The sequence below is a fragment of the Drosophila biarmipes genome, chromosome X, assembly GCF_025231255.1.
Source record: "Drosophila biarmipes strain raj3 chromosome X, RU_DBia_V1.1, whole genome shotgun sequence".
In the NCBI taxonomy this organism is placed as follows: Eukaryota; Metazoa; Arthropoda; class Insecta; order Diptera; family Drosophilidae; genus Drosophila; species Drosophila biarmipes.
In genome coordinates this window covers 19427900-19452620 of record NC_066611.1, presented here as the reverse complement: position 1 = coordinate 19452620, position 24721 = coordinate 19427900, and the positions used below count along the sequence as shown (strand labels likewise).

General features: G+C 42.9%; 2 protein-coding genes across 2 annotated transcripts in view; one reads left to right on the top strand and one right to left on the bottom strand.

Moving 5' to 3' along the window:
• Positions 1–15658, bottom strand: part of LOC108023701 (uncharacterized) — a 46041-nt gene extending 30383 nt beyond the window's left edge. Inside the window, exon 1 of the mRNA XM_017093330.3 lies at positions 15176–15658. Coding sequence (XP_016948819.1) covers positions 15176–15263 — 88 coding nt within the window. The 5' untranslated portion in view covers positions 15264–15658. The remainder of the gene's footprint in view (positions 1–15175) is intronic.
• Positions 15659–19214: 3556 nt separating this feature from the next.
• On the top strand, positions 19215–23573 carry LOC108023679 (facilitated trehalose transporter Tret1). Its single transcript, XM_017093301.3, has 3 exons — positions 19215–20059; positions 21146–21649; positions 22312–23573. The coding sequence occupies exons 1-3, from the start codon at positions 19786–19788 to the stop codon at positions 23112–23114; spliced, it is 1581 nt and encodes a 526-aa protein (XP_016948790.1). The 5' UTR covers positions 19215–19785; the 3' UTR covers positions 23115–23573.
• Positions 23574–24721: the final 1148 nt, after the last annotated feature.

Genomic DNA, 24721 nt, shown 5'->3' with positions numbered 1-24721 from the left:
TTAATGAAAAACACTTTATCTGTTCGGTTTGAAATTTCCCACTTGCAATTCCGCTCACTCGTTTGCTAATGATTATATGGCCAGTCAATTCTTGTTCGCTACCATTTTCATTTGCCTCCCTTCATTTGGTGGCAACCACATGGAAATTGTCACGCCACTTGGGCTCCCCTCGAGCTTTCCCTTCCCATTTTCCCTAGGAAATTTGATTTTACGCTATTTATTTAAATTTATTTATACTTTATCTGCAATTCGGTCGTTGGCAACATGGGCGAACGACGAGCAATCTCCGCGTCATCCTCGACTCATCCTGTCGAATGGTTTTACTTCCTTTTCGAGGGGATCGTTGGGCGGGGGTGTAAGGTCTCTGGGCCTTCGGCATACATTACCTACCTACCCACGCGCCCGCTGCCCTTTGACCTCAGCCCCGCTTTTCTTTCGCTACTTTTTCTCCTCTCATTTCGCATCCCGTTGACGTTGACGCTGATTGTGTGCAAATGATAGCAATATGGCAACAATCTTTATATCGCACCACCCACCCACCTCCCCGAATAGCCCACTTTTCCTTCCAGAGTTGTCGCTGCGCTTGTTTGTTATTCTTATCATTATCATGCTTCGCTGATGACGATGACAATCATGACGATGATTCCGATGGTGCCGACTGTTTTTTCCCTTTTTTCTGGGCCCAAGCAGTATATAGGGTATATTATGTGGATAAACATGACTTGGTTAGTTGCCTAATTGAAAGGAAGATGTTCAAATGAGATTGCGATGTCGTGAAATGGGAATGGCAAGAAAAGTGTCTGGGAAATAACGAAAGTTGGTCTGGGAAAACTCTATGGAACATAGCCATTGCTGTATACAACTGTATAATGTTAACCGCATAAGCTACAAATAAATCAGAGATACATTTGGAGATTCAAATGGCATATTTGGTCATTTAAGATATGCACTCCGGCTTGCTGATGATATAAGATCACAAGAGTAATTTATAATTTCTGTAATTTCTTTGTCTGGCTATTCCGTCTTATACCTCGTCCCAAAAAATTCAAATAAATTCTAATAAATTCCAGGCTTGTAAAAATGTTTAAAAACTGCCACTGAGACTTTTTCTCTTTGCCCTGAGAAGATGGGACAGTGCAGTACATACATATAAGGTGGCACACAGTTCATTTGCATATGCGTGACTGTCTGCGGGCGTTCGCTTCCATGTGAGTCTGTGTGAGTGTTCGCAGGACTCGTGGAAGGACGACAAGTTCATCGTGTTATAAATTATTACAGGCTCGGAGACAAAACGAATTTCATTTGATGTCGCCGCTGCGCTCAGGCGGATATGTTGGCCCTGCTGATGATAATGGTAGTAATGAGGCCGAGAAATGCTAATAATCGTAATGACAAGGCCAAGGATGGGCCAAGGATGCTGTGGCGTCACCAGTGTCCTGCTCCGTGTGCCAATTGCTGTTTGAGCATTCGCCCTGCTTCATGTGCGTTTGGGGGCATTTAATTAAATTTTAATGGCACTGCACACACTACTAAATCAGGGCCACAAATCCCCCGGAGGAGACGCGAAAATTTCGGAGATAATACAAATAGAAAGCGAGTGCTGCAGCAGGATCAACGCGGACCACTAAGCCCCAAAGCGATGTCCTTGCCGCTGTCCTTGGCAAAGCCCACTTAAGGCACACGCGGCGTATACGCAATTAGTTGAGTTTAATTTATGTCGCCAGCCCGCCTTCTGCGCCCATCGCCCCGCCGAAATGACAAAGGGATAGAAAGCGTTTGCCGAAAAAACAGAAACGTTATATATATAAAATTAGGCCGAGGAACAGGACTCAGGACCCGGCATCAAGGGCTTTTGTCGGGGCTTTCGCTCTAAGCCAGAGCGCGTAAGTGGCAATTAAAAAGCCAGCGAAAGACAGCGCTTCACTGCGCCGAACGGGAAAATTGAGCAAAAAAAGGGAAGCCGGGAAAAAGTCAATGAAAAAATGAAGTTCCAAGTGACTCCCCCGTCACCCGTTTTCCGCCCATCACTTTGCGGCTTGATTTATGCCCGCCTCACTTTCACTTAATTTCCCCTTAATTTCCGCTTCAGCATCACTTGATTTTCCCATCTTCCCCGAGTTTCCCTGCATTTCAATTCGGTTTAGATTTATTCTACTTCGTATTCATGCCAGGTGCACTTAATCATTCTGTTTTTTTCTATAATTATGTGGGATTTATTTCCTGTCGGTTCTGGGTTTATTTGCTTACATTTTTATTTGTTTAAAGAGCTTTTAATGCTGTGATTATTTTATGATATGTATAAATTTAACGTTGTTTGCATTGTCATGACACTTTTTTGCATTGCTTCCAATTATTTTCGCATTAGGGGATTACTTTTTGTTTAATTATGTTTGCAAAAATTGCTGGAATAAATTACAAATTCTTTAATTGCATTTTTGTAACCAGGCCTTTTATTAGGTAATTACGTATTGCAACTTTTTCAATGCTTACTGCAGCTTCAATTTTTTTTTGGCTGTAAAATTAATTGCTTTGCATAATTTCTGCGTTAGCCAATTAAAAATGTAATAAGTTTGTTTAACCATGAAAATTACATTTGAGCATCAAAATTTTTCTTTGAAATTAAATTTGAAAGCCTGACTATAATTACAAATATGTTTCCCCTTGGCGAAATTTGATACTTTCACATCATTATTTCACTTCCTCGACATCCCCCCTTCCCCTAGCTTCGATTCGATTTTAATTGACCGCCCATTTTGGTCGGAATTCAGCTCGATTTCGCCACATCTCGAGGCTCGAGCTGTAAACTTATCAAGTTTCGGCAATGAGCCCTTGGCAGCATATTTACCTTGATTCCCCCATCACGTATATTTATTTTCTGGCTTCTGTTTGCCTTTCATATTTACTTTCACTTTGCACTTGTTTCGGTTCAAGTTTGCGGCTTGTTTACCTTCGCAAAATGTTCGCAAAGTCTGGGAGCCCCTCGGAAAAAAGCGTGCAACGCGGGCATTTTTAAGCCAAAATATTGAAGCTGGGCTGGGGCGAGTAACTTTTCCGGTAACTTTTGTTTTAGTAACCCCTCGACGGGCCTTCTCCACTATTTCCGAGTTCCAAGCAAACTCACAACCATAACGGCCGCAGCACAATGTTGGCATTCCCATTCTTTTCGTCATTTAGCATCATCCATCTCTATATAAGTAGTCCCGCCCTCCGTGCTTATGGCACTATTCCCCCCCACTAAAGACAAAGAAGTTGAGCGCAGGAAAGCAAAAAGAAAGCCCAGCTCCATGGAAAGCTAAGGAAATTTCTGTAGCATACTTAGCAAGCTAAAGGGCATTGAAACAACAGTAGGAACGCACTACACACGGAGAAAAACCGTAACTCTAATGATTCATTATTGTAAAACTTGTGCAGTCAGGGGGACAAATAAAGAAATCTAAATATAATATCTTTCGAGGTCAGCATTACTTTCATCTTGAGGTTAATTTGGGATGAAGAAGTGGGTCAACTATACGAGAGGAGATGGATAAAGATAAAGTATTAAGAAGATTTAAAATATTTTTTGTCCTTGTTATCTTTATTATTAATGTTAAAGTGTATTTCTAACATGAAATGGGATATCAAAAATATGTTTAAAAATATTTTATACAATAATATGATCCCCCTAAAAAGCCAAGTACACGACTTCTTCCTCTCAGTGTACCCAAAATTACTTGGGGATATTTTGGGATGGCGGAGTGGTCCAGGAGAGGGGATGGGTGTCATGGATTGGCCATTTGGAAGGCAAGAATGTAAATGACGCCATAATTGCACACATCAAATCAAGCAGCAAGGACGAGGGAAAAAATGAGGCAAGAACGAGAAGAAGGACGAGCATAAAATCGAGAGAAAAAACAATTGTGGAAAGAGGGCGGAAACAATTTCAATGGGTGCGTGCAACAAAGCGTTGCAAATCGACCATTCTGCGTCTGGGTGCGATTTTCCGCGTTTTCTTTTTCGCGTTTTCCGCCCGCTTTTGCCACATTTTCCCCCATCCCCCATTTTCCCGTCCAGCCTCATTTCTCCTCTTGTTTTGATTGTTTGCCCAAAGGATATTAAGTCAATTGCAGAGCTTCTCTGGCCCAAGCCGAAGGAAAAGCCAGGGATTCCCCCAACTTCGCCTGATATGCATATTTAATTTTATGATTTCGGGCCCACAAAAGAATTGGAAAAGGGCTAAAAAGGGAAAACCTTGAGAAAAGGTAATTTGAAAGGAAGTCCACTGATAAGCAGCGATTGCGGCGTGTCCTTCGGAAGTTGCCAATTATCCTGATTACCCCAGTGACACAGCCAGACCCTATATGATTGATACCACACTCCGCAGGCCGCACACTCCACAGAACTCTGAGCGCTTCCAGTTTGGGCCACAGAAAAGTTTATCAAACGATTTGCGGGTCAGCAGCTCAAAAGCCACATCAAACTCTTGATGCCGAGCATTGGGCTTAGTGCGATTCAGGGCATCTGGAATACCCTGTTCTTTAAAATCGAAGGGATCCACAATAATATAATGTCCTTTATTTTTGGGCTTATTTCCCAATGTAATTATATGAACTAATAGTACTCAGAACGGAAAATAATATCTTTTCATTGTCAGTTACGTTTATTTCGATCGAGTTTAGATACAAACTTTTTCAGAGGAGTTTTGAAGACAAGTTAACCTGACATTGAGAAATCGCCCCTCCTCATGGTTTAATCTTGACAATAATAATACTTTTCACAGGGTTTGAATTACGTTTGATTTGTTTATATTTATTATTTTTCTACCATTTTAAATAAATGAAATGTATAAACTCCCTGGTTACTTAGATAATATAGACTTCGAGCTGAATAAGTTAGCCGAATGTAAGGCGTCTTACCCACTTTAAATCGAAGCAAATTAAATCGTAGGCAAAGGAATTTAGAATCCAGGGGACCCAAAAACTTGGATGAACCCGGTGGCGGGGAAATTCCGAAGTGTGGTTTTAGGCTGAAAATGGGGGCGGCAGGGGAGGCAAGTTCCTTTGTGGGCGGTTCGTGGGCCTTAGTTTGGTATTTGACCTTCTGTGGGCCAGCCTCTACACCCCGTCCGTCCGTCGGCTGCGGTCGCCCGCTTTCTTTTGTCTGGCTTTTTGGGCCGGTTTGTTTTGGTTCCGACTGTCTGTCTCGCTTTCAGCTCCCCTTCGCCCGCTCCATTGACCCCTTGACCCACTCCCCCTCCCCGCGGACCCCTGCGATTGTTTATTGTTCGGCCGCTTATCTGCGCCAGCAAATTGATTTCTGAGCATGTAAATAAAACACTGCCCCTCATAATTATGGGGCAAAAACTTGAGCGCTTCGCCTTGTAATTTGCTTGAATATGCAAATTAGAGGCCAAGTTTAGCAGATGTCCGCGGGGTTGAGGTCGGCGTATTTCGCATGTTTACCTTTCAACTTGATATGCATAACTCAAATAAACAACCGCCCACTCTTTCTGGCTCGGGTTTACCTTCGGATTTGTCTAAATGGAAATTGATGGGGCCGCACAGTGCGGGGCATCAGTTTATGGCCAGCTGATTGATGATTATGGCCAGATATTTGTTTGCCTTCGACGCACGCGGCGATCTGCGATGAAGAGCGAATATTTAATGGCTTTCCCTAGCAGGAAAATCCATCTGAGTGCACTTTAAGTCGGAGAAGCACAAACAGTCTGCCATAGCCCGTAGCCGTTATATTAAAGATTGATTAAAGCCCGAAATAAACAACATTCTTCGAAACACAGGTTTAATTTGAATGCTAAATAATTATAAATTATTTTCTGAAGAATCAATCATTCAGATTTTAGATTCATTTAATGATTATTGGTTTAGTTTAATCAATTAATAATAGAAAAGCCACACTAGCACATCGATAAATTCCAAAAAATACAGCTCTTCATCGTTATTTTAATGTGCATTTTTAATTTGCGTTATATTTATCTTAATATTTCAGCACATTCTATGGCAGATGATTGCTGAATAATTAACAAACATTTTCGCAAGCAGCACAGTCCAATAGAAAACTTAAATGAGTTCATTAGGTAAACAAAAAGAAAGTGAATAATATATGGCGTCCCGAGTGAAGCCTAGCCACAATTAAATTCGAATACAAGTTAATCATCTGCAAGGTGCTAATCAACTTGGACACTTACTTCTCGCACTCACTGTACTGACCTGACAGGAAGAAATTTTCCCAACATTTAATTTCGCCGAGCAGCGGAGCAAATAAACATTTTGGCAGAAAATCGAACACAAAATGAATATATTCTAGCGGCGATTTTAATTATAAATCAAATCAAACTAGCAGCAGCAAATGCAAATGGTCAATTCTGGTGAAGTCAGCGAATTAAATTTGTAGGCCAGAAAAACGGAAAATGCAAATCCGCCTGGAATTCATCTCTTCAAGCACAGTCGACAGGAGCTGATGGCCAGAATGTATCTGTGTATCTGCATCTTCAACACTGCGTCCGTATCCGTACTCGGCATCTGCACATCTTGTTGGTTCAGTTGCCATGGAGCCACCCACATTTCCCCACCCCACCCATATTTCACCGTATATGTATGTCTGCTGTTGCATATGTGCGTTTTTCATTTCGGAAAATGTACGAACAAGTTTCCCGTGTGTTTTTTTCCCATTCTCCTCCCGCTTTTTTGTGTTGCAGCCACAACTATGGAAAATGCGAAACGTTTTTTGAAATCACAGAGCTTAGGCGAGGTGAGAGGATTGGATTGGGGAGTTACAGGTGGGGGCCTACAAGATGGTGTCTGCAGGAATCAGGAATCACTGTCATTCGAGATGCTCCCCGGCTGCCACTGGTATCTGCAGCATGGTTTAGGCTTATCTTAAAGGTAAAAAGGAAAATTTACTACGTTAGAGGAGATAGTGAGCCTTGAAAATGTAGTGTGAAATTGCTCAAGAATATACTAAGTTAACACAATATAAGTTATAAATTAGTTAACTATGTTTAAGACAAAATAAACAGGATATACTTCATGAATATAATGTTTTACATATTTATTTAAATATTCTCCATGCAATAAAACAGCAAATTCAAGTAAATTCTCTAAATTATATGTATTTTGCAGCTATAAAAATGTTTATTGCCCTTAAATTTCCCAAATTCAAGGCGAACATATTGCTGAGTGCAAAGTGGTTCAGCTTATAATTAAATCCCAGCCCTAAGGGATTCGCCGGAATGCAACACGATACTGTCATCCATTAAGTGAAGCACACATTTGGCTGGCAACCCTGGCAGATGTCTGCGATGACCTATGGGTTTATATTGCGGCCCCTGTTTTCGGTCATGCTGACAGCACACACTCGTCATAAAGCTGGAGCGTATTTGCATCCATTGCCAAGCAGTCGCCGCCAGACAGGAAACGAATCTCCAGGAGAACAATGGCAGGGCGGGGGCCAGAGCTTGGGGCCACAACTTGGCTGTCATTAGGGTTGTCGGGGGGCGGACAGGCGGAGGACAATCGGAGGAGCAGGGTTGCCAGGCCCTGGCCATTTGGCTAATTATCCACTGAGCCGCTTACAACTTTAATCCCCAAGACGACAAGCGAAATTCCCCCGCTGAGGACACTTTCAATTAGACACAAACTTCTTTACCTGTATAAACACAGGTGATTAGCTACGGTAGCATACTCTGTACATGGGCTACCTGCGAAACTAGCTGACGAACTGCTACCGAAAAGAAGGAGCCGTGACCTGTGACCTGCGACATGACCGCATTTTGGTCATTAGAGAAGTGCAATGCGGAGCCTTCGCACTTTCCTTGGCATTTTTCGCAACCCGGTGGGCGGGCCGAAAAAAGGGAAAATTAGAGCAGAAGGCGTTGGAAAAGGGTAATGCAAATGGAAAGTGAGTGATGTGTTTGGGCTGGGGGCGGCCCGGGGCGTGGCAAATCCCTTCTCCGTAGTTCACACTTTCCAACATTCGCATCTCTACTCAATGGGTTTTTAATTAACTTTCAAAGCAAAAACTCAACTGCCAGTTGTGCCTTCTCCCTCTGTTTTTCTTCGACTGCACGGAGAGAAAAGGGTTGTTGTCAAAAAAATACTTGTATAATATTAAGTATAACTACTTTTAGTATTGGTTCAAGATTTTTGTTATATTTAGTATAAGCATGCAACTTAATAAAGAATATAATGCAAAATTAAGACTACATTTTTTTTGTCTACAAATTTTTTATATATACTTTAAGAGAAGTTATATTTTGAATAACATCAAGGACTTTATCCCAGTGCATCTGATTGCCCGCTTCCTCTTCTTCAGCACGTCCTGAACTCATAACACATGCCGAGCTCTATGGGGATTTTTGGGGGCGTGGGGTCTTGGGGTCGGGGGGCGTGACTGTCATTTTGCATTCTATTCAATTCCCATCAAGGTGGAGAGTGCTCGAGTTGACTTTCAATTTTTCGCCAGGATAAAGGATAATAGGAACAACAACGCCAGCAACAACAATGAATTTGTTGTCAACACTAATGAAATTACAAAAGGACACGACAGGAGGTGGGTGCAAGGAAAAAGGGGGAAAGGAGGGAGGAACAGTGCGAAAACACAGAGACAACACTTTGAATAATTAAGCACCTTCAGGGAAACTTAAGTTATCAGATATCTCCAAGGAGGTCTGCCGGTGGCAAATCAGATGTGAGCAAAGCGATTTCCGTTTTAAGTATCCCGCTTAATTAAGTGCAAACTAAAGTTAACTACTCCAATCCAAGCAAATTTTAATTCGGAATTGTTGCAGATTAGTTGCAATTAGCAGAGGGCAATAGTTTCGCCCTAAAGAATGAAATAATTGTATTATATTTTGTTTGCAAATGTGGTTAAAAAAATAAAAACTGCCTCTTCGGATTGAGAACAATCAACTCGTGTTACCATAAATAATATACAACCTACACACGTGCTGGGAAATATGTATATGAGTAGGTATTCCATTTTAATCAAAGGGTGTTAATGTTTGCCCAAGTAGAGGACACGAAACACAAGGCCTTACAGTGGATATTGGCAGAAAACTACAGTTTATCTGTATTTATGATGAGAATTTTAATGAAAATGTAACATAATTTATTAATATAATATGATACATAGATTCAAAGATAGAAAGTGAGAGAAAGATATATAGATAGATAGATACATCGATTCTAAATAGATGATGGATGGATAGATAGATAGATAGATAGATAGATAGATAGATAGATATATAGATATCTAGATTGATAGAAAGATAGATAGATAGATAGATAGATAGAAAGGTAGATAGATAGATAGATAGATAGATAGATAGATAGATAGATAGATAGATAGATAGATAGATAGATAGATAGATAGATAGATAGATAGATAGATAGATAGATAGATAGATAGATAGATATATAGATAGATAGATGTTAAATAGAAAGATATCGTTTTTGTAATCATCTAAAAAACATTTCAAATTCCCCAGAAAATTCCAGAAAATAGCCACCAGCAGAAGTTCCCCTTAGGCGGTTCGGCCTGTATTGCATGTTGCACGTTGAGAAAGACCTTTTGGGGCATCGTCATTATCATCGTCATAATCACCACCAGCAGCGTAACCATCGTCCGCCGGATCAGCAATTCCCAACTCGATTGCGTGCTCCTGTTCATGTGTGGCCTTTAACCCGATTGATGGCCACGGGCTGTGCAGTGTTTTTGGGGGTTAAGGTTGCAAGGGTTAAGGCACACACACACACAGCCCCGCTGGGCGCACACGCAAATGGCAAAGGAGCAAGGGGATCGCTTCGGAAATTATTTTTAATACGCGTTTTATTTCATTTGCAGCTTGTAACATGTCACAAATGGCAAAAAACAAAGTCGTCCCCTTCTCGTGGGCGTGGCAGCACAAAAATTGTTATTCCTTAACCCGCGGCAGGGCCAAAAACAAACAAAAGATGTACAAAATACGATATGAAATGTGGGGCAAGCGGGGATACAGAAAAATAATTTACATTTCGCGGGGATAATTACAATTTAAAAGGGATTTTAGCCCAAGTTCCTTAATATTTGATTACAAGGCTGTGTTATACGAACATTGTTTTGACCAAATTAAAGCAGCAGTTGGCAAAGTCTCAATGAATTGACTAGGGGTGGAGGTCGGTGGGGTGTTGAGAAGTATCAGCTACTGCCACTGAGCTTCGTCTACAGGGTATCAGGGAGTCGCACAAGTCTGTCACTCAACGGGGATAATCTGGCATTACATTTGCAATGCCCTAGGCGTCAAACAAAGTGCCTCTTCTCGGTGAAAAGTTAAGCCGTCTTAGAAATGTCTGCAGATTTGTAAGGTATTTAAAGTAAATACAAAACGTCATGTCAATGCGTAATTAGGAGGGTCTTAAGGCGGTTTGTGGGGAACTTACGTATTTAAATATATTCAAACCGACTTGAAAATACAGAAATCTATTGAATATTAATCTGGTTAAAGTGCGCGAATGGAAACCCCCTAGCACTCGTCTTCTCTATTGGATTGGCATCACCAAGTCGATTCCCTTTTCCCTCTAGCAGTGCCTTTCCCACTGAAACAAAATAAAGACGCCACATTTCATATGCGCGTCCTTGGTTATTCAAAGGGCCAAAAGGGATGGACCGGGCAGGAGGTGGGCGGTGGGCGGTGGGCGGTGGGACATGTCGACCACAGCAGTTGACAAATTTGGAAAAATTGCAACAGCGACAGCAGCCAGATGCTGCTGCCTTGGGCCAAAAAAAATACCCAGAAAATAACAATATCACAGGGCGCGTGTTTCGGGGCCGTACAATTGAATGTGTGTGGGTATGTGCGAGTAATAATGTGCCAAATTGTTGACGCTGCTGGTGAAGATGCCACCGCTCATGGTGCTCCTTATGTGTTCCCATGGCCAAGGGAGGTGGTAAAACTAAGTGCCATATAAAAGGGGAAAATTGCGCAGAAGTTAACTGATGAAATAAAACCTAAGTGGAGGAGTCAGAGGAATTTAATGCGTATAAACTATATTTTAAAAGGTTTTCCTTCTTTTGATTTAAAAGTGTGAATTGCATTCCCCATCACCGCTCAATAGAGTATTCAGTATTCATTTTACGTTCGTGGTTGGTTTTCGTATTGTTTATTTTCACAACAAAGTTTTCGTACGCCGTCCAATGTTTGTAAACATTTTCCTCCTTTTCTCCACCACCTCTATTTCCACCTATCAACCGCAGTTTTCCCCTGCTTTCCCAGATTATGTTCTTTAATAATTTTTCACTCCTCCTCGCGTACTGAAAAATTATTTGAGTTGCGGTTAAGGAATTTTCACTTAATGCTTACCGAATACTTAAGCAATAGCAGGTATAAGCATACTAAATAAATGGTAGAAGTAAATAAACGTATCATTTAAAATATTTCACTTTTATAATCGATTTATGGCTGAAAGCTAATCTTATCTTAAGTAAATGTTTTTAAACACATTTCCAGGTATTTTAAGAAAGTGATTTAATTATGGCTCAAACCGAAACGTTTTTAATGAGTTCCCCAAAGTTCATGCGCTTTTAGTTGCCCCCAGGACATCTGCTTTATGAAGATGTCTAATTTGCCTACATTTAACCTCTCGCAGCGCACTTTCTCATCGCAACTCATTACGCTTTAATGGTTCGTCTCCACTTGAGGTTGGGCTCCCAGGCCACGCCCCTTCCCCAGATCATTTGGGGCATTAAGTCCTGACAGCCGCTATCTCTCGGTTCCACCTGCATTAAAACGTTTTTATGTCATTTTTCTTGTAGGAGGGAAGAAATAAACGTGCCCCAGCCTTTGGCCCCCGGGATTATGATTTAATATTCCTCTTTCGCCAGCAAAAAGAAACCAACAATGTTTATGAATGTATTCGAATCACTCACATCGCTGTGGACACTCTTGAAGAAGCCACGCCCAGCCGAAAAACTTTGCCTTGCCCCCTTTTTGGACTGCTTAAGTAAAGCTGAAAATATTCCTTTGTACACTTCCCTTAACAGCTTATATAATTCGGAAAACAGAGTGGATAGATGGACGCGGTCTGAATAATTGTTGCAAGGTTGAGAGCCTTCGCTGACGCAAGAAGGACGCAGGACCCTCCGACCCCCACCGCCTCACGATGCAACATTTACTGCACAGGGAAACATCACTTCGAAACAGGAATATTATTCATAGGTATTTTATATTCATAATGGAATTCAAATGGTTACTGATAATAATGAAAAATAGGTTTTTTTAAAGGTCAAACATGAGGAATTTCCTTATAAGGTGTATACATGCAAACGTGGGGCGTACCTCATCCTTAGGGATTGCTTTATATTATCTCATAAATTTGTAATACAAGCAGAACTGCATATAATGAAAGTTCTCGAACTCCTTTGTGCAGCAATGATTTTTTCGTTTTTTTGGTTGCGAGACTACGAAATGTTGTTTTCCGTGTTGCAGCTGGTGGCTGCTGCTTACTGGCCTGCCGGGTTGCCCTTTTTGCAGGTTCAGGCACTGCGGCTGACAGTTAAATGGAGTGTCACCGTCGTCTAATCAGCTGCAAACGCAAACATGAGGTGGGGAGTGGCTGGTGGCATGGGTTACGGCACGGGATGGGTTTCCAACGGGTGGGCCGAAGCGGCCCGGCGAGGGGCGCTGACAATCTCAGATTAGTGTCGCCATATTGCGTCGCACTGGATCTGTTGTATCCGTATCTATGTCTATGCCTGGGGTCCAGGACTGGGTTAGCCCGCCCTTTTGTGACAGCCGCACGTCCGTAAGCCAGCTAAGACAGGTCCCGAGCCCATGGGGCAAGCTCATAGCCGAGGTTACCGCGCCAGGTGAGCTGTAACCAATCCGTCAATGCACTCGGGGAAAATCAAGCCATCAAATAGTATATACTCTGGCTATGTATCTTACAAAGTAAAATGTTCAATAAATATAATAATAAAGTCGTACTTAAAGTCTTCTCTTAAACTGAACTAGTTCTTTATAGAGAATGCGAGTAAAATATAAAAGATACCTAAAAGTATGCAAGTATAAATTATGAATCTTAAGGAGCTAATAAATATGTGTCGATAGGAAATGTCCACATTTTTGTAGCATACTTTTAGCTTCCCTATTTAATGGGTTTTAATCACTGGCGATTTCCGTGGCAGCTACGTATCTGGTTTTTTTATGCTTCTAGGCTTTAGAACCCCATTATTTCTCCCAGTGCTTCCCCAAATCGCCTAAAGGCGAGTCTGCCTGTTGTCTAGTATCGGATCCGGTTTAGACGCTTTCATTTTCATTGCGGCACGCTTAGGCAGAGTGATGAGATTTCTTAACTACGATTTGCGTCTATTTTTGGAATGTCACAACAGGGGATGAGAGTGTGGACGAGGTTGGAGTGAACTTGGCCCCGGGCTGAGTCCCATCCAGATAGACCCGAATGAGTTGTGACTGGGGAATACCAGTCTTCTGGCTGGCAGTGAAATGGCAAACCGATTGGGCAGAAGGCTCCATCGGATCGCCCTGAGCCTTAGGTCTATCGTACCGAAGAAATTATTCGATTTGCAGATAATCAAATTGGGAATTTTCCCCATAAAAGAGCCGCCTCTAATGCGCTGAGAAATTCCTCGGTCTGGCTATTCCACTTATTAATAATTACCGATTATTAAGTGCTTCCCTAATTGAAATTTCCTGGGGCTTATAAAGTTGTTTAGATTGTTTCGCAAGCGTGGTGGCTGCCATATTTTCCAATCGACCCAAAGTGTTTCATAAAGCTGCTAATGGTTTCGGTTGGGAAACAATCAGATAGGGGTGATTAAGTAATTGTAGATCCATAGAAAGATGTAAGCAGATTGCCAATAAAAGCTGTTGATTTAATAAAGTAACCCCTCAAGCACTCAAATTTTTAATGGCAACATTTCTTGCCGACTTGCACTAAGTTTATGCCTAGAATTTTATGCATTTATATCGGGACCAAAGTTTTACCTAGGTTTTTCCATCTCAGCCCACGGAATGCCAGCTGCTTGGTCAATCAAAAGTCAGCTTATAATTTGGACGTGGGATAATTGAAATTGCCTTGAAGGCTAGACAAAGTTGGGTTCTGGATTCTCTTTTCTTTTCAATTTGCTGGGATTAGTTTAGTTGGCCACATTCCTTCGTGTTGCACTTTTACTTGGCTGCAACTCGTCGGGGAGGAGGAGGAAAAAAGCTGAGGCAACAGTTTTCCAAGAATTCTATGATAATAATAAAGTTTTCCTTTGGCTGCTGCCGCTGTCCATTTCGCACATTAACGCAACCGAAGCACAGTGGTCAGAATGGGCAATCTGACGGGGAAAGTATTGTGTTACCTATTCTTGTCGGCTTGGAAATGGTCTAACCAACTATTCCCTCAAGCCTAAATATTTTTTAAGGGAAGATACAAGTAAATGCGGGTTTTTGCCTTTCTGAAACACAAAATTAACATGTATTTATAGATTCTTCAACATCCCAAGAAATAAATTGCAAACTTTTATTTTTGCGTGTCAGATGAACTATTTTCAGCCACTATGCGTTGGGCGGCCCGGCGGAAAAGGGGCGGGGCAGCTCGCATTTTAATTTCGTTAAGTACTGTTATGGCCCGCGCCGCAAGTGGAATGCAATGGGAGCAGGTCCATAAATTACGCATACGCCGCGTTCGCCAGCAATTTGGGCATTTTCGGCCACCCCGAGGGAATTGCAAGTGCACGTGGAAAAAGGGAAAGAAATCGCTTTTCTTATTACTAATATACCTTCTATTTATTGGGCTTTTGTTTGAACAGTTTTATTTTACTTTAGATAAATTAGCAAATTAACAATCAGAGAGAGATCATTAAGTCATAGTTGTGCCAAGGCAAAGCTCTTATAAAATACTTTCAAACTCAATGAATTTCGCAGACCCCTGTTTTTGCTCTGTGTGAATAATGACTTTATAATGGGAGGGGTTTTATAGACTTACATTTTGTAAACAACTACAGGTGGAGGCGAAGTGCCAGCTCGATAAAATCAAATGCAGAAAAGGCATATGGGACTTAATACATTTTTTTTAGGTTTTAAAGTGTGAAACAATAGGTGTTCCTTTGGAGGAACTATTCCCTGTGGAATTTGGTGACTCCCGTCGGAAGCAGTAACCTAATTTCATGGGCGTAAGGACTTTGGGGATCAAGGACTCACCTCTGGCGAACAGGACGAGGTGCAGGAGGCACTCCAGGGCGGCGCCGAGGGATTTGTTCCTGTACCGGGGCTTGTTGCTCGCTGCCATTTGAGCTTCGATTTACATGTTCGTCGGATCGCCGGCTTTTTGTTTTCACCTCCTGGCAGCCACTCGCACACCCGCAAGGCGGTGTGAGCAAAAAAACAAGTAGTTCTGGTGAATTATTCAGCCCTTTGTCGCTGCACTTGCCCCATGAATATTTCAAGTGCGCCCTGCAATTAGCCACACACTCACGGGCCAGGTTACATCTGCGATTACAATAATAATTTCGACAGCCGCACACACGCAACCTCAACCACAAAAAAGGGCTCCTGGTAAAGCACTAAAAAAAATGCCAAATAATTGATGCAATTGAACGTTCACAAAAGTGCGCGCCAAAAATTCGCTCGCGCTTTTGGGAGGCAGCTGGAAGGGGCGGGGCAGTCGCACGTGCGCTCTCGCTGAGCGCCAGAAACCAACTGAATTTCCATTGTTGGCCAAGTCCCTGTTGGATGGCCAACAGCAGATAACAGCGGATGTTAGGGTGCTGCCAGCAGAGAATTCCGAGGACGGGACAGAGCAGACAAAGGGGCGGAAAATAAAAGGAAATATCATTCGAAAAAAAAATTGTTTTTATTTATAGTAAGGTTCCTGGGTCTTATGAGCTTAGCGTTGATACTCGATGAAATCTTTAATTCATTTCGTAGCTGAACAAGTTCTGTGTATTTATTATAGGTCATAATTTTAATTTTTAATGAAATGCTGATAACACTGTGAATTCATTATTTGTTTGATTCCTAAAAATATTGAATTTCAAGTTTTTTTGTACATTTTTTTTATCTATTTATTTTTGTTAATTTTTAGAGGGGACCATTAATAAAATTACATATATCCATTAAAAGGTCAAAGTGACAGCACTGGTACTCTGTTAACCGGAAAATGCTGAAAGTGTGTAATGTTGGGCTTTTATTTGTTGGCTGTTAACAAAGGGAAACAGTTGAAAGCAGTTAATTTTTTAATAATTAAAAATATATATTTATAACTTAATACTTTGTTTGCTTTATGTATAAATTTATGTTCTGAGCTAGTTTCTTATAATATTATTAAATTTTTATAAATGTAATATGATTCTTTTTTCCTAAAATTCATAGCCCTAACTCAAAGCATATGTGAATTAAGCCTACAATCGTACACTGCAATTTTTAGAACTATAATTTAAATGGGTAGTCGCTTGAACATAACGTACTTTTCAAATTTAAAACCATTTCCGACTGTATGGCAACGCTTGATGGCAAAATGTTACCTCACTGTTACAGCTCTCTTAAGTTATACGATAGTTGGCCCATGGACTATCGATATACCACTGTTATGTTACAGGCTTGGCGCGCTCTTACGCTGTTACCAAAATTCAAAATTTCTGTTAAGCCGGAAAAATTGACCAACTACAAAAACAATATATACATTAAACTTTTGATTACGTTTCTTTACTAAATATTATTTATTGAAAGTATTACAGTTGCCTGAGTAAATCCCCAACACACTGTTGTAAGCGGGATCCAAATGAAGGCCCGCAAATTCATAATGTTAAATGTAGAGATTAAATTAAGAAAAGTTTGCTACCAAAACAGAACTTGTTGCCAGGCGGGCAGGCGGCTTTTGAGTAATGCTGACGTAGGAACCGTCCTCAGATAACCAGTTTTGATCAGTTTACAGTGGAATTCGGTCGAAAGATACTTGAAAGCTCACCGGAAAATGAAACTCTAATCAATTTAATCATTTGGTTTCAGTGCTACAAGCATGATGTTCTAAGCGTGCTATATTTTCTAATGACTGACGGCAAAAGCGGCTAGGTACAAAGTTCGAAGCCACGCATTTGTTGGGTGCTTCAAGCTCTCGAAACTCTTGGGCATTACCTTGAGCATTTCTTTCGGACTATCGGTCAACTGGCGCCATTATTCGCATCCAAAACACATATTCGGTGGGCCCCAGACTGTTATCTGATACACACTGTATTTCTTTTTCCAAAGCTGCGCCGGGGCAGCCACTCTCACGTTTTCATTGTTACTGTTTTATCAGCTGGCTGGCAAGACATTTACATATAATCGAACGATCGCCCCTGTTTGTGTGGGCTTTTGAGCCCCGAAAGGTTCTTTTTTATTTGGGGTTTGGGGCTGAGACACCCGAGAATAATTGATTTAGAGCCGCCACTTCAGGTTGATCGATTGCCCTGCGAGAGCAGCGCAAAAAAGGGGGAAAGCCCGCGGTGAAAGGTACGCTCTCATAAGTAGTGCTTAGCAGGAAACCAGAAATTTGCCCACGGCAATCGTAAATCAGTTTTAATTTAAATTATCGGGCCACTGGTCGCCGGCCATAAATTACCCATCGTTTCACCTGGTTTGGCCGCCTTTTTTGCGGTGCCAGGGCTTTTGTGTAAACTGGTTGATTTGTTTAAATATTAAGCCATAAATATTTGAGCGCGTCAAATTGGCCCGCAATCACAACTCAAATATTTGCCGCCACTATCGTGATTGTATGCCTGTGGTCATAGAAACAGGTTACCACAGTTCTTGGCTCGGATTTCGCTAATTAAGGTAGTCGCGATATGGTTCATTTCGGGGCGATCGGCCCGCGTGGCAGCGGCGTGCATCGCCCTATTGGTAGGTCGGGGGGTCCAGAGCCCGAGACCCGAAAACAGAGCGCCGCGCATTAACATTCCGCTCGATATCGCATAATTTATGCACCTCTTCCGCAGCAAAGGTGGCCGAAGTGACAGGCGGACAGGTGGACAGGTGGGTGAAGAGCCTGATAAGCTCGGGCACTCTCTTCGGTTTTCTGGCTTCTGGGTTCTGGCTTTTGGCCAACTGCAGCCGCAACGTTCTCACCGATTCCGAGTGCGATTCCGACGTCCGAGGTGCTTCGTAAACAGACCAAAAAAGCAGCAGCAATTTCATTAACGAAACATTTGTGTTTACCTTATAAGTGTACCCTTAGGCGGGGAAGAGTCCGTGTTATTTGTAGGGCAAGTTATTTCATTTGTTATATAAGTTTAATGATACAGAAAATATATCTAATATACCTTTGTCATAAGAAAATTGAAATAGATTTTACTTATTTATATTTAGAGTATAAATTATGCATATTCTAGTTAATTGTCTGTATGTTAAATGATTGAAAAAAAACATGAAGCTCTAAAATTAAATATTATAAATACATTTTTACAAATTAGGTTTCATTTTAGGCGTCTTTGTGGGTTGGTAAGGTATTTCTAAACTTTTATTACAACTTTTTATGTTCTAAGTGATCTCTGATTATAATTAGTTATTATGTAGAATTTAAAGCCACTGTAGAATTTTAAACTATTTGTAAGCTCAATTTATATTCCAACTATTCCAAATATTATATTAGGTAAGAGTAAAGATATATGTATGATTTGTATTTATTTTTAAGCCCCATATCTATTTTTATATCTATTCAGCATGCAAATGATTCATTGGTATCTGGACACAGAGACTGGGAAATATAATGCAGAAGAAGTTAATACCAAAAGTCCCCCGATTCGGCGAGGGCGCGAAACGTGAGTGGCGATTTTGGCAAGATTAGAGGAGTCGTAAATAAACAAATTAAATTGTTTACGCTCGGGTGGTGACATGTTCGATTCACGGGCTTGGGGGATTCCGGATGAGGGTATTCCGCCGGCCGACCGGTGACAGACCTCGCTCTTCGTGTCAAGTTCGTTGCCAATGTCGTTCGATTGGGAGAGCAGCGCGAGCGCTCCGCAGAGATACCGGGGGTTCGGGGGCCGCTAGGGTCGGCGAGGGCCCGTGGGGTCCCGGGGGTATCGCCGATACCGGGGGTGTGAGGCGGGGTCAGCCGAGGGTGTCGCCGGATCGATTAGACAGCTAATTGCGTTCAGAGCGCCGCTCGCCTTCGGCGGGCCGCGGTGGCGTATACGTAATCGCCGAATTCGAGTTCGCCCAATCGCGCATACGCCGCGTAGTCGCACTCGTATTAAATGCAAACAATAATTTTAATTTGCAAATTATGGGGCGCAGCGGGCAGGGCAAGAGCCTAGCATCCAAGTCAGTCGCCCAGCGAACGCCGAACGAGACGGACGTGCTTAGTTATAGTTCTTCTGCTCGCGTGTAGGAAGCCAAAGGGAATGGGTCTTTGCGAATTTGGCAAAATTAAAAATAGCACGAGTGCGGGCAGGTAGGCAGCGCCGAACTCTCGGCCATTCGAAACTGATAAGTGCAACTTGTGAAATTGATACTGGAGCGTGAGCCCTTGATTGAAATGCGCGGAAGTTTCCACTTGTCGAGCAGTCGGAGCTATCATACCCATACCCAAGCCCGAGCCCACTGGTGGCCCCGGTAGTCGACGACGTCGCCACTATAGCTAATTGTGAGCCATTAATTGATTGGCAGCGAACAGGGCACCATCGGCTCCACCGGACACGCCCCCCCATCGGCATCGAGCGTCATCGAGCGTCATCGAGCGTCATCGAGCGTCATCGAGCGGCATCGAGCGGCATCTGCCCCCCACCAGCAGCACGCATACAAAACCCAAGACCCATAAAGGAACCGCCAGCGCAATGAAGGGCCAGCAGGAGGAGCAGCTGGTGCCGCCGCCGGCCTACAGGCCCACCGTCGTGCCCAAGGACGCCGCCAAGGAGCCGCACGCGAAGAAGGAGAAGCCCCTGGGCGAGGGCCGCCTGGCCGTGCTGCGGCAGGAGCTCATGGTCTTCCTGGGCAACAGCGGAGTGCTCGGCTCCGGCATGGTGGTCAGCATGCCCGCCGTCACCCTCAACCAGCTGCACGACGAGACGCAGCCCTTCTGGCTCAACAAGGACGAGTCCAGCTGGTTCGGTGAGCAAACTACAAATGTCGAACGAAGGATCGTCCATCCAAGGGGATTTTCAGGGATTCTTATGATAGCCCTTTCATACTATGTTTTAGGGATTTTAAATAGAACCCACTTTCAGACTATATTTCAGTGATCTTACAGTAAAACTTCATGATTTTTTAAATATTTGAAGTATTTCTCAGGCTTCAAAAATACAAAAGAAAATATATTATATATATGGGGATTTTCAGGGATTTTAGGATAGCCCTTTCATACTAAACTTTAGAAACTTTTAATAAAACCATTTACAAATTACATTTCAGTGATCTTACATTAAAATTTCATGATTTTTAAAATATTTGAAGTATTTCTCTCGCTTTAAAAATACAAAAGTAAATATATTAAATATGTTTATATATATCCTAGAGATCCAAGGGGATTTTAGGATAGCCCTTTCATACTAAACTGTAGAAACTTTAAATAAAATCATTTACAAACTACATTTACTTAATGTAATCCTCTTTCCTCCTCCTCCTTTAAAACATTTATTGTTTTTTAACCCCTTTTCTTACTTAATTAAGGCCATCCTATATTAAGATTGTAAAGTTCTTTAAATATTTAAAGTATTCCTCACTCATTAAGAATGCAAAATAAAGATCATATACTAATATATACAGATCGAAAAAGATTTTTAGGCATTTTTATGAAAGCCCTCTCGTAAATGACCATTTCATGATTTATTGATCATTGAATGTTTTTCTAACACTACAAAAACAAATATAGACAATGATGAATAAAAATGCTATAAAAGGGAAAAGGACATTTTCAAAAGCTAAGACCTTGAATAAAATAATTTAAGTGACCTTACATAAAACCGCAATTAAGGAGTGAAAAACAAATTATTTTCTTAAAAATGAAAATAAACTTTAAAATTATTTTTTTAAACCGTAAACCGCAATGACTAAACAAAACGCCCAGTGATTAATCAAAAATGAAATCTGTTCGTCACTGTTCGTCTAGACAGGCAATAATCAAAATCAATACTCATTCAACCAATATATTATGTTTAAAAACGCATCCACTAACCTCCGATATTCCTGTGCTCACAGCCTCCATCCAGAACATGGCCTGTCCCCTGGGAGGACTCCTGGTCAGCTACTTCCTGGACAGGATTGGCCGCAAGCACACCATCCTGCTGACCAACCTGATAGGACTAGTTGGCTGGATCCTGCTGGTGACCAGCTTCATGCACTCCGACCGGGACATGATCTACTACCAAATGCTGGTGGGTCGCTGCTTCGGCGGCATCATGATCGGGATGTTCGTGTCCCCGGTGGGTGTCTACTCCGCCGAGATCAGCTTGCCCAGGATACGCGGGCGCCTGATCCTGGGCACCTCGCTGGGCCTGGCCAGCGGCATCCTGCTGATGTACGTGCTGGGCTACTTCATCAGGCACAACATCCAGCTGATCTTCGCCATCAGCTGCTGCTACCAGCTGGCGGCCACCCTGCTCGTCTTCCCCATGCCCGAGTCCCCCAGCTGGCTGCTCACCAAGGGCAAGGAGGAGCGGGCCAGGTCATCGCTCAGGTACTTCCGCGGCCTGCCCAAGAAAGGTGAGCCCCCCCCTGTAGAAAATAATGGTGGTTTTTAATTGATTTTTTTTACATGATATTACCCAGTTTAAAATGTTAAGTTAAAGTTTATCATTAAGAGAAATGTTGGGCAACTTTAAATTTACCAGAAAACTTTTAGTAAGACTTTCAGTTCTTCGGTTTGCAGGCCAATGTAATTATAAATCTGATAAGATCCACCTTAATCGTTGACTAATAAAATACAAAGTAATCAAGCAATCTGAGCAGCAATTTGAAGATATTAGTGTGACTAGGAGTCCGGCAATCCATTTGTAAATTAGATACTATAGAGCTAATGTCGGCACTGACCTTTATCGTATGACAGGTAAAAAATGAGCTGTTTTAATGAGAGTTTTGAGGTTCCGCCAACAAAATGGCACAGCACTGAAAGTTATTAATGTGTATACATTTCCTTTATCATTTTAAAGGCAATAAGGCCTTAAATATAAATTCAATGATTCCAACATTTTTGAACCATTTTAATCCGAATTATATATTCGAATTATATATTTTAAATTAAGGTAACAAATTCATTTTCTAGATTTTATGGTTATATGTTGATTTTATCATACATTTCTACTTGTAAGGTATTTAAAATCCTGGTAAGCCCTCATCTCACATACCCTCTTTCTGGACCCTTCCAGAGGTGGACTACGTACCCGAGTTCGAGGCGGAGCTGGCGCACATGAGGGAGCTGGCGGAGGCGAGCAACACCACCGCCGCCGGCGAGTCGCTCAGCCAGATGATCCACCGGCCGGAGGTGTACAAGCCGGTGCTGATGATGACCACCTTCTTCGGCTTCCAGCAGGCCTGCGGCGTGGTGGTGATCATCGTCTACGCGGTGCAGATCGCCCAGCAGGCGGGCGTGACCATCGACCCCGTGCTGGTGGCCGTGCTGCTGGGCGTGGCCCGCATCATCACGACGCTCTTCATGAGCGGCATCTTCGAGAAGTGGGGTCGCAAGCCGGCCGGCATGTTCTCGGCCACCGGCATGGGCTTCTGCATGCTGCTGCTGGCGGGGGGCAACTGGTTCCCCGACACTCTGGGCACCTGGCACTGGCTGCCGGTGGCCTGCATCGTGGCCCACATCGTGTTCTCCACCATGGGCATGCTGACGCTGCCCTTCTTCATGATCTCCGAGGTGTTCCCGCAGAGGGCGAGGGGCAGTGCCTCCGGCATAGCCATCTTCTTCGGCATGATCCTGGCCTTCGTGATGCTGAAGATCTACCCCAACATGGAGGCCTGGCTGGGCACGGCCAATCTGTTCGCCTTCTATGCGGGCATCTCCTTCCTGGCGGCCGCCTTCATCGGCACCTTCGTGCCGGAGACGAGGGGCAGGACGCTCGAGGAGCTGGAGGAGCGCTGGCAGACGGGCAAGTTCTCGCGCCGCCTCACGCTCGTCAACCTGAAGGACGTGGAGCTGCACGAGGTGTTCCTCAAGAAGTAATAGCAAAGGACAGAACGGGGGGTTACACTTAAGTTCCAGGGGCACGCTCGCAGCTTTTACACTTCAGGAGGCCCCGAAAACAGTCAAACCCATTGTGAATGTCTGAATATTTTTTAGAATTTTGAAAACGCTGGCAATGTGCCCTTGGAGGTCGCATTTCCTTTAGAAAGCGGGTCGGGGTTTCAATCTGTGATGTGTTAGGTGCTTGGCCTTGGCAGCCATGGAATGCGGCGATTCGATAAACAATAAAAACCATTTACCAAGTAAACAAAGTCAATTGAAGTGCATCTGCAGCGACGGTCGGTGGCAGTGATCAGGCGACAGAGAATTTTACACATTTTACATAAACCTTTTTTTGTTTTTTTTTTTTTTGTATATATTTTTGTACTTTTACGCCCTGTATTATAATGAATAAAACACGCGTATGACTGCTATTTGCAACATACAGACAACAACAAAGGCAGAAGTCTTCTTAATCATTTAAGGCAATCTACAATTTTTCCATTTTTCAAGAGCCTGAATGATTGAAAATTGTCATTACAGCTGCGTTGTTGATTAATCAGCGGATTTTTGCAATTGAAGCGTCTTCGATAGACAACACTTTCAAACGCTTCTAGGGAGATTACAAAACCCCCTTAACCTATAAGGAAAACTACTAAAATTGCAGAGATAACCAAATGCCTCTTATCCAATGCTTACTGTGGCATCTCCAGGTGAATTGGCGCGTGCTTTTCCCCGGGCGAGCCCACTTTCCGGATCAGAGTTATGCAATCCCATGCAATCCGGGCCCAACCCTCGAGAGAGGCAACCTTGAAGCTGGCCAAGCGGGAATCCAAACAATGACTGGCCCGCAAACTCAGTTGGGGCTAGTGGTTATCGCCCACTCGGTGGCGATATGGTGTCTATGATATTGACCGATCGCCGGTGGGCGGGCTTTGTGACACGATGACGGATCAGGGATCTCCGATCACGGATCCCCGATCACGGATCCCCGATCACGAGGCGAAGGATCGGGAGTCGAGTGGTGCGGTGGCTCTTATCTGGACAACTGCGTGCTCTGACGCAATTCCGGAACACTAATTGGAGGCGCTGCGAAAACGTGTCGCGGCTATCAGCGCCCAGCGATCCGGAAAAAGGTAAAATAAAATCACATCGAGCGCTTTGTTTACCACTTGTTGTGATATCACTACACACACTATACACCTCGAGCCCCATACACCTGTAATTCGTCCCGAATTGGCCGAATTGGACAAGCACTTGGGGGCATTTCCACTCGAGATAGGGAGCTTGGCGGTGATACAATGGCCCAGGTGGTGCACATCCTCGAGGGAGAGAAGTGACTTGTTGCAGGAAGACCATTCGAGTGACTTGTTTGTTGTCGAACACTAATGATAAAGTTATTTACCCAATTGCCAGTGACCGACAGAGAGCTATCTATATTGGTAAACTGGGGTTTTCCACCTGTTTGCGCGTTTTCGAAGGCACTACAGAAGCGCCTAAACATTAATCAAAAGGTTTTTTGTTATGGCGCTCTTTTGCGCCTTTTGACTTCAAGTGGCAACCTTGGATTCGACCAAAAAGGCTGATAGTGTCGAGTAGAACTAGAA

What these genes read in the sequence shown, in the direction of transcription:
- LOC108023679 (XM_017093301.3), top strand. Translation starts at nt 19,786, where the DNA reads ATGAAGGGCCAGCAGGAGGAGCAGCTGGTGCCGCCGCCGGCCTACAGG. An exon ending in GGACGAGTCCAGCTGGTTCG is followed by an intron (nt 20,060 to 21,145) that starts GTGAGCAAACTA and finishes CTGTGCTCACAG; the next exon opens with CCTCCATCCAGAACATGGCC. An exon ending in CCGCGGCCTGCCCAAGAAAG is followed by an intron (nt 21,650 to 22,311) that starts GTGAGCCCCCCC and finishes GGACCCTTCCAG; the next exon opens with AGGTGGACTACGTACCCGAG.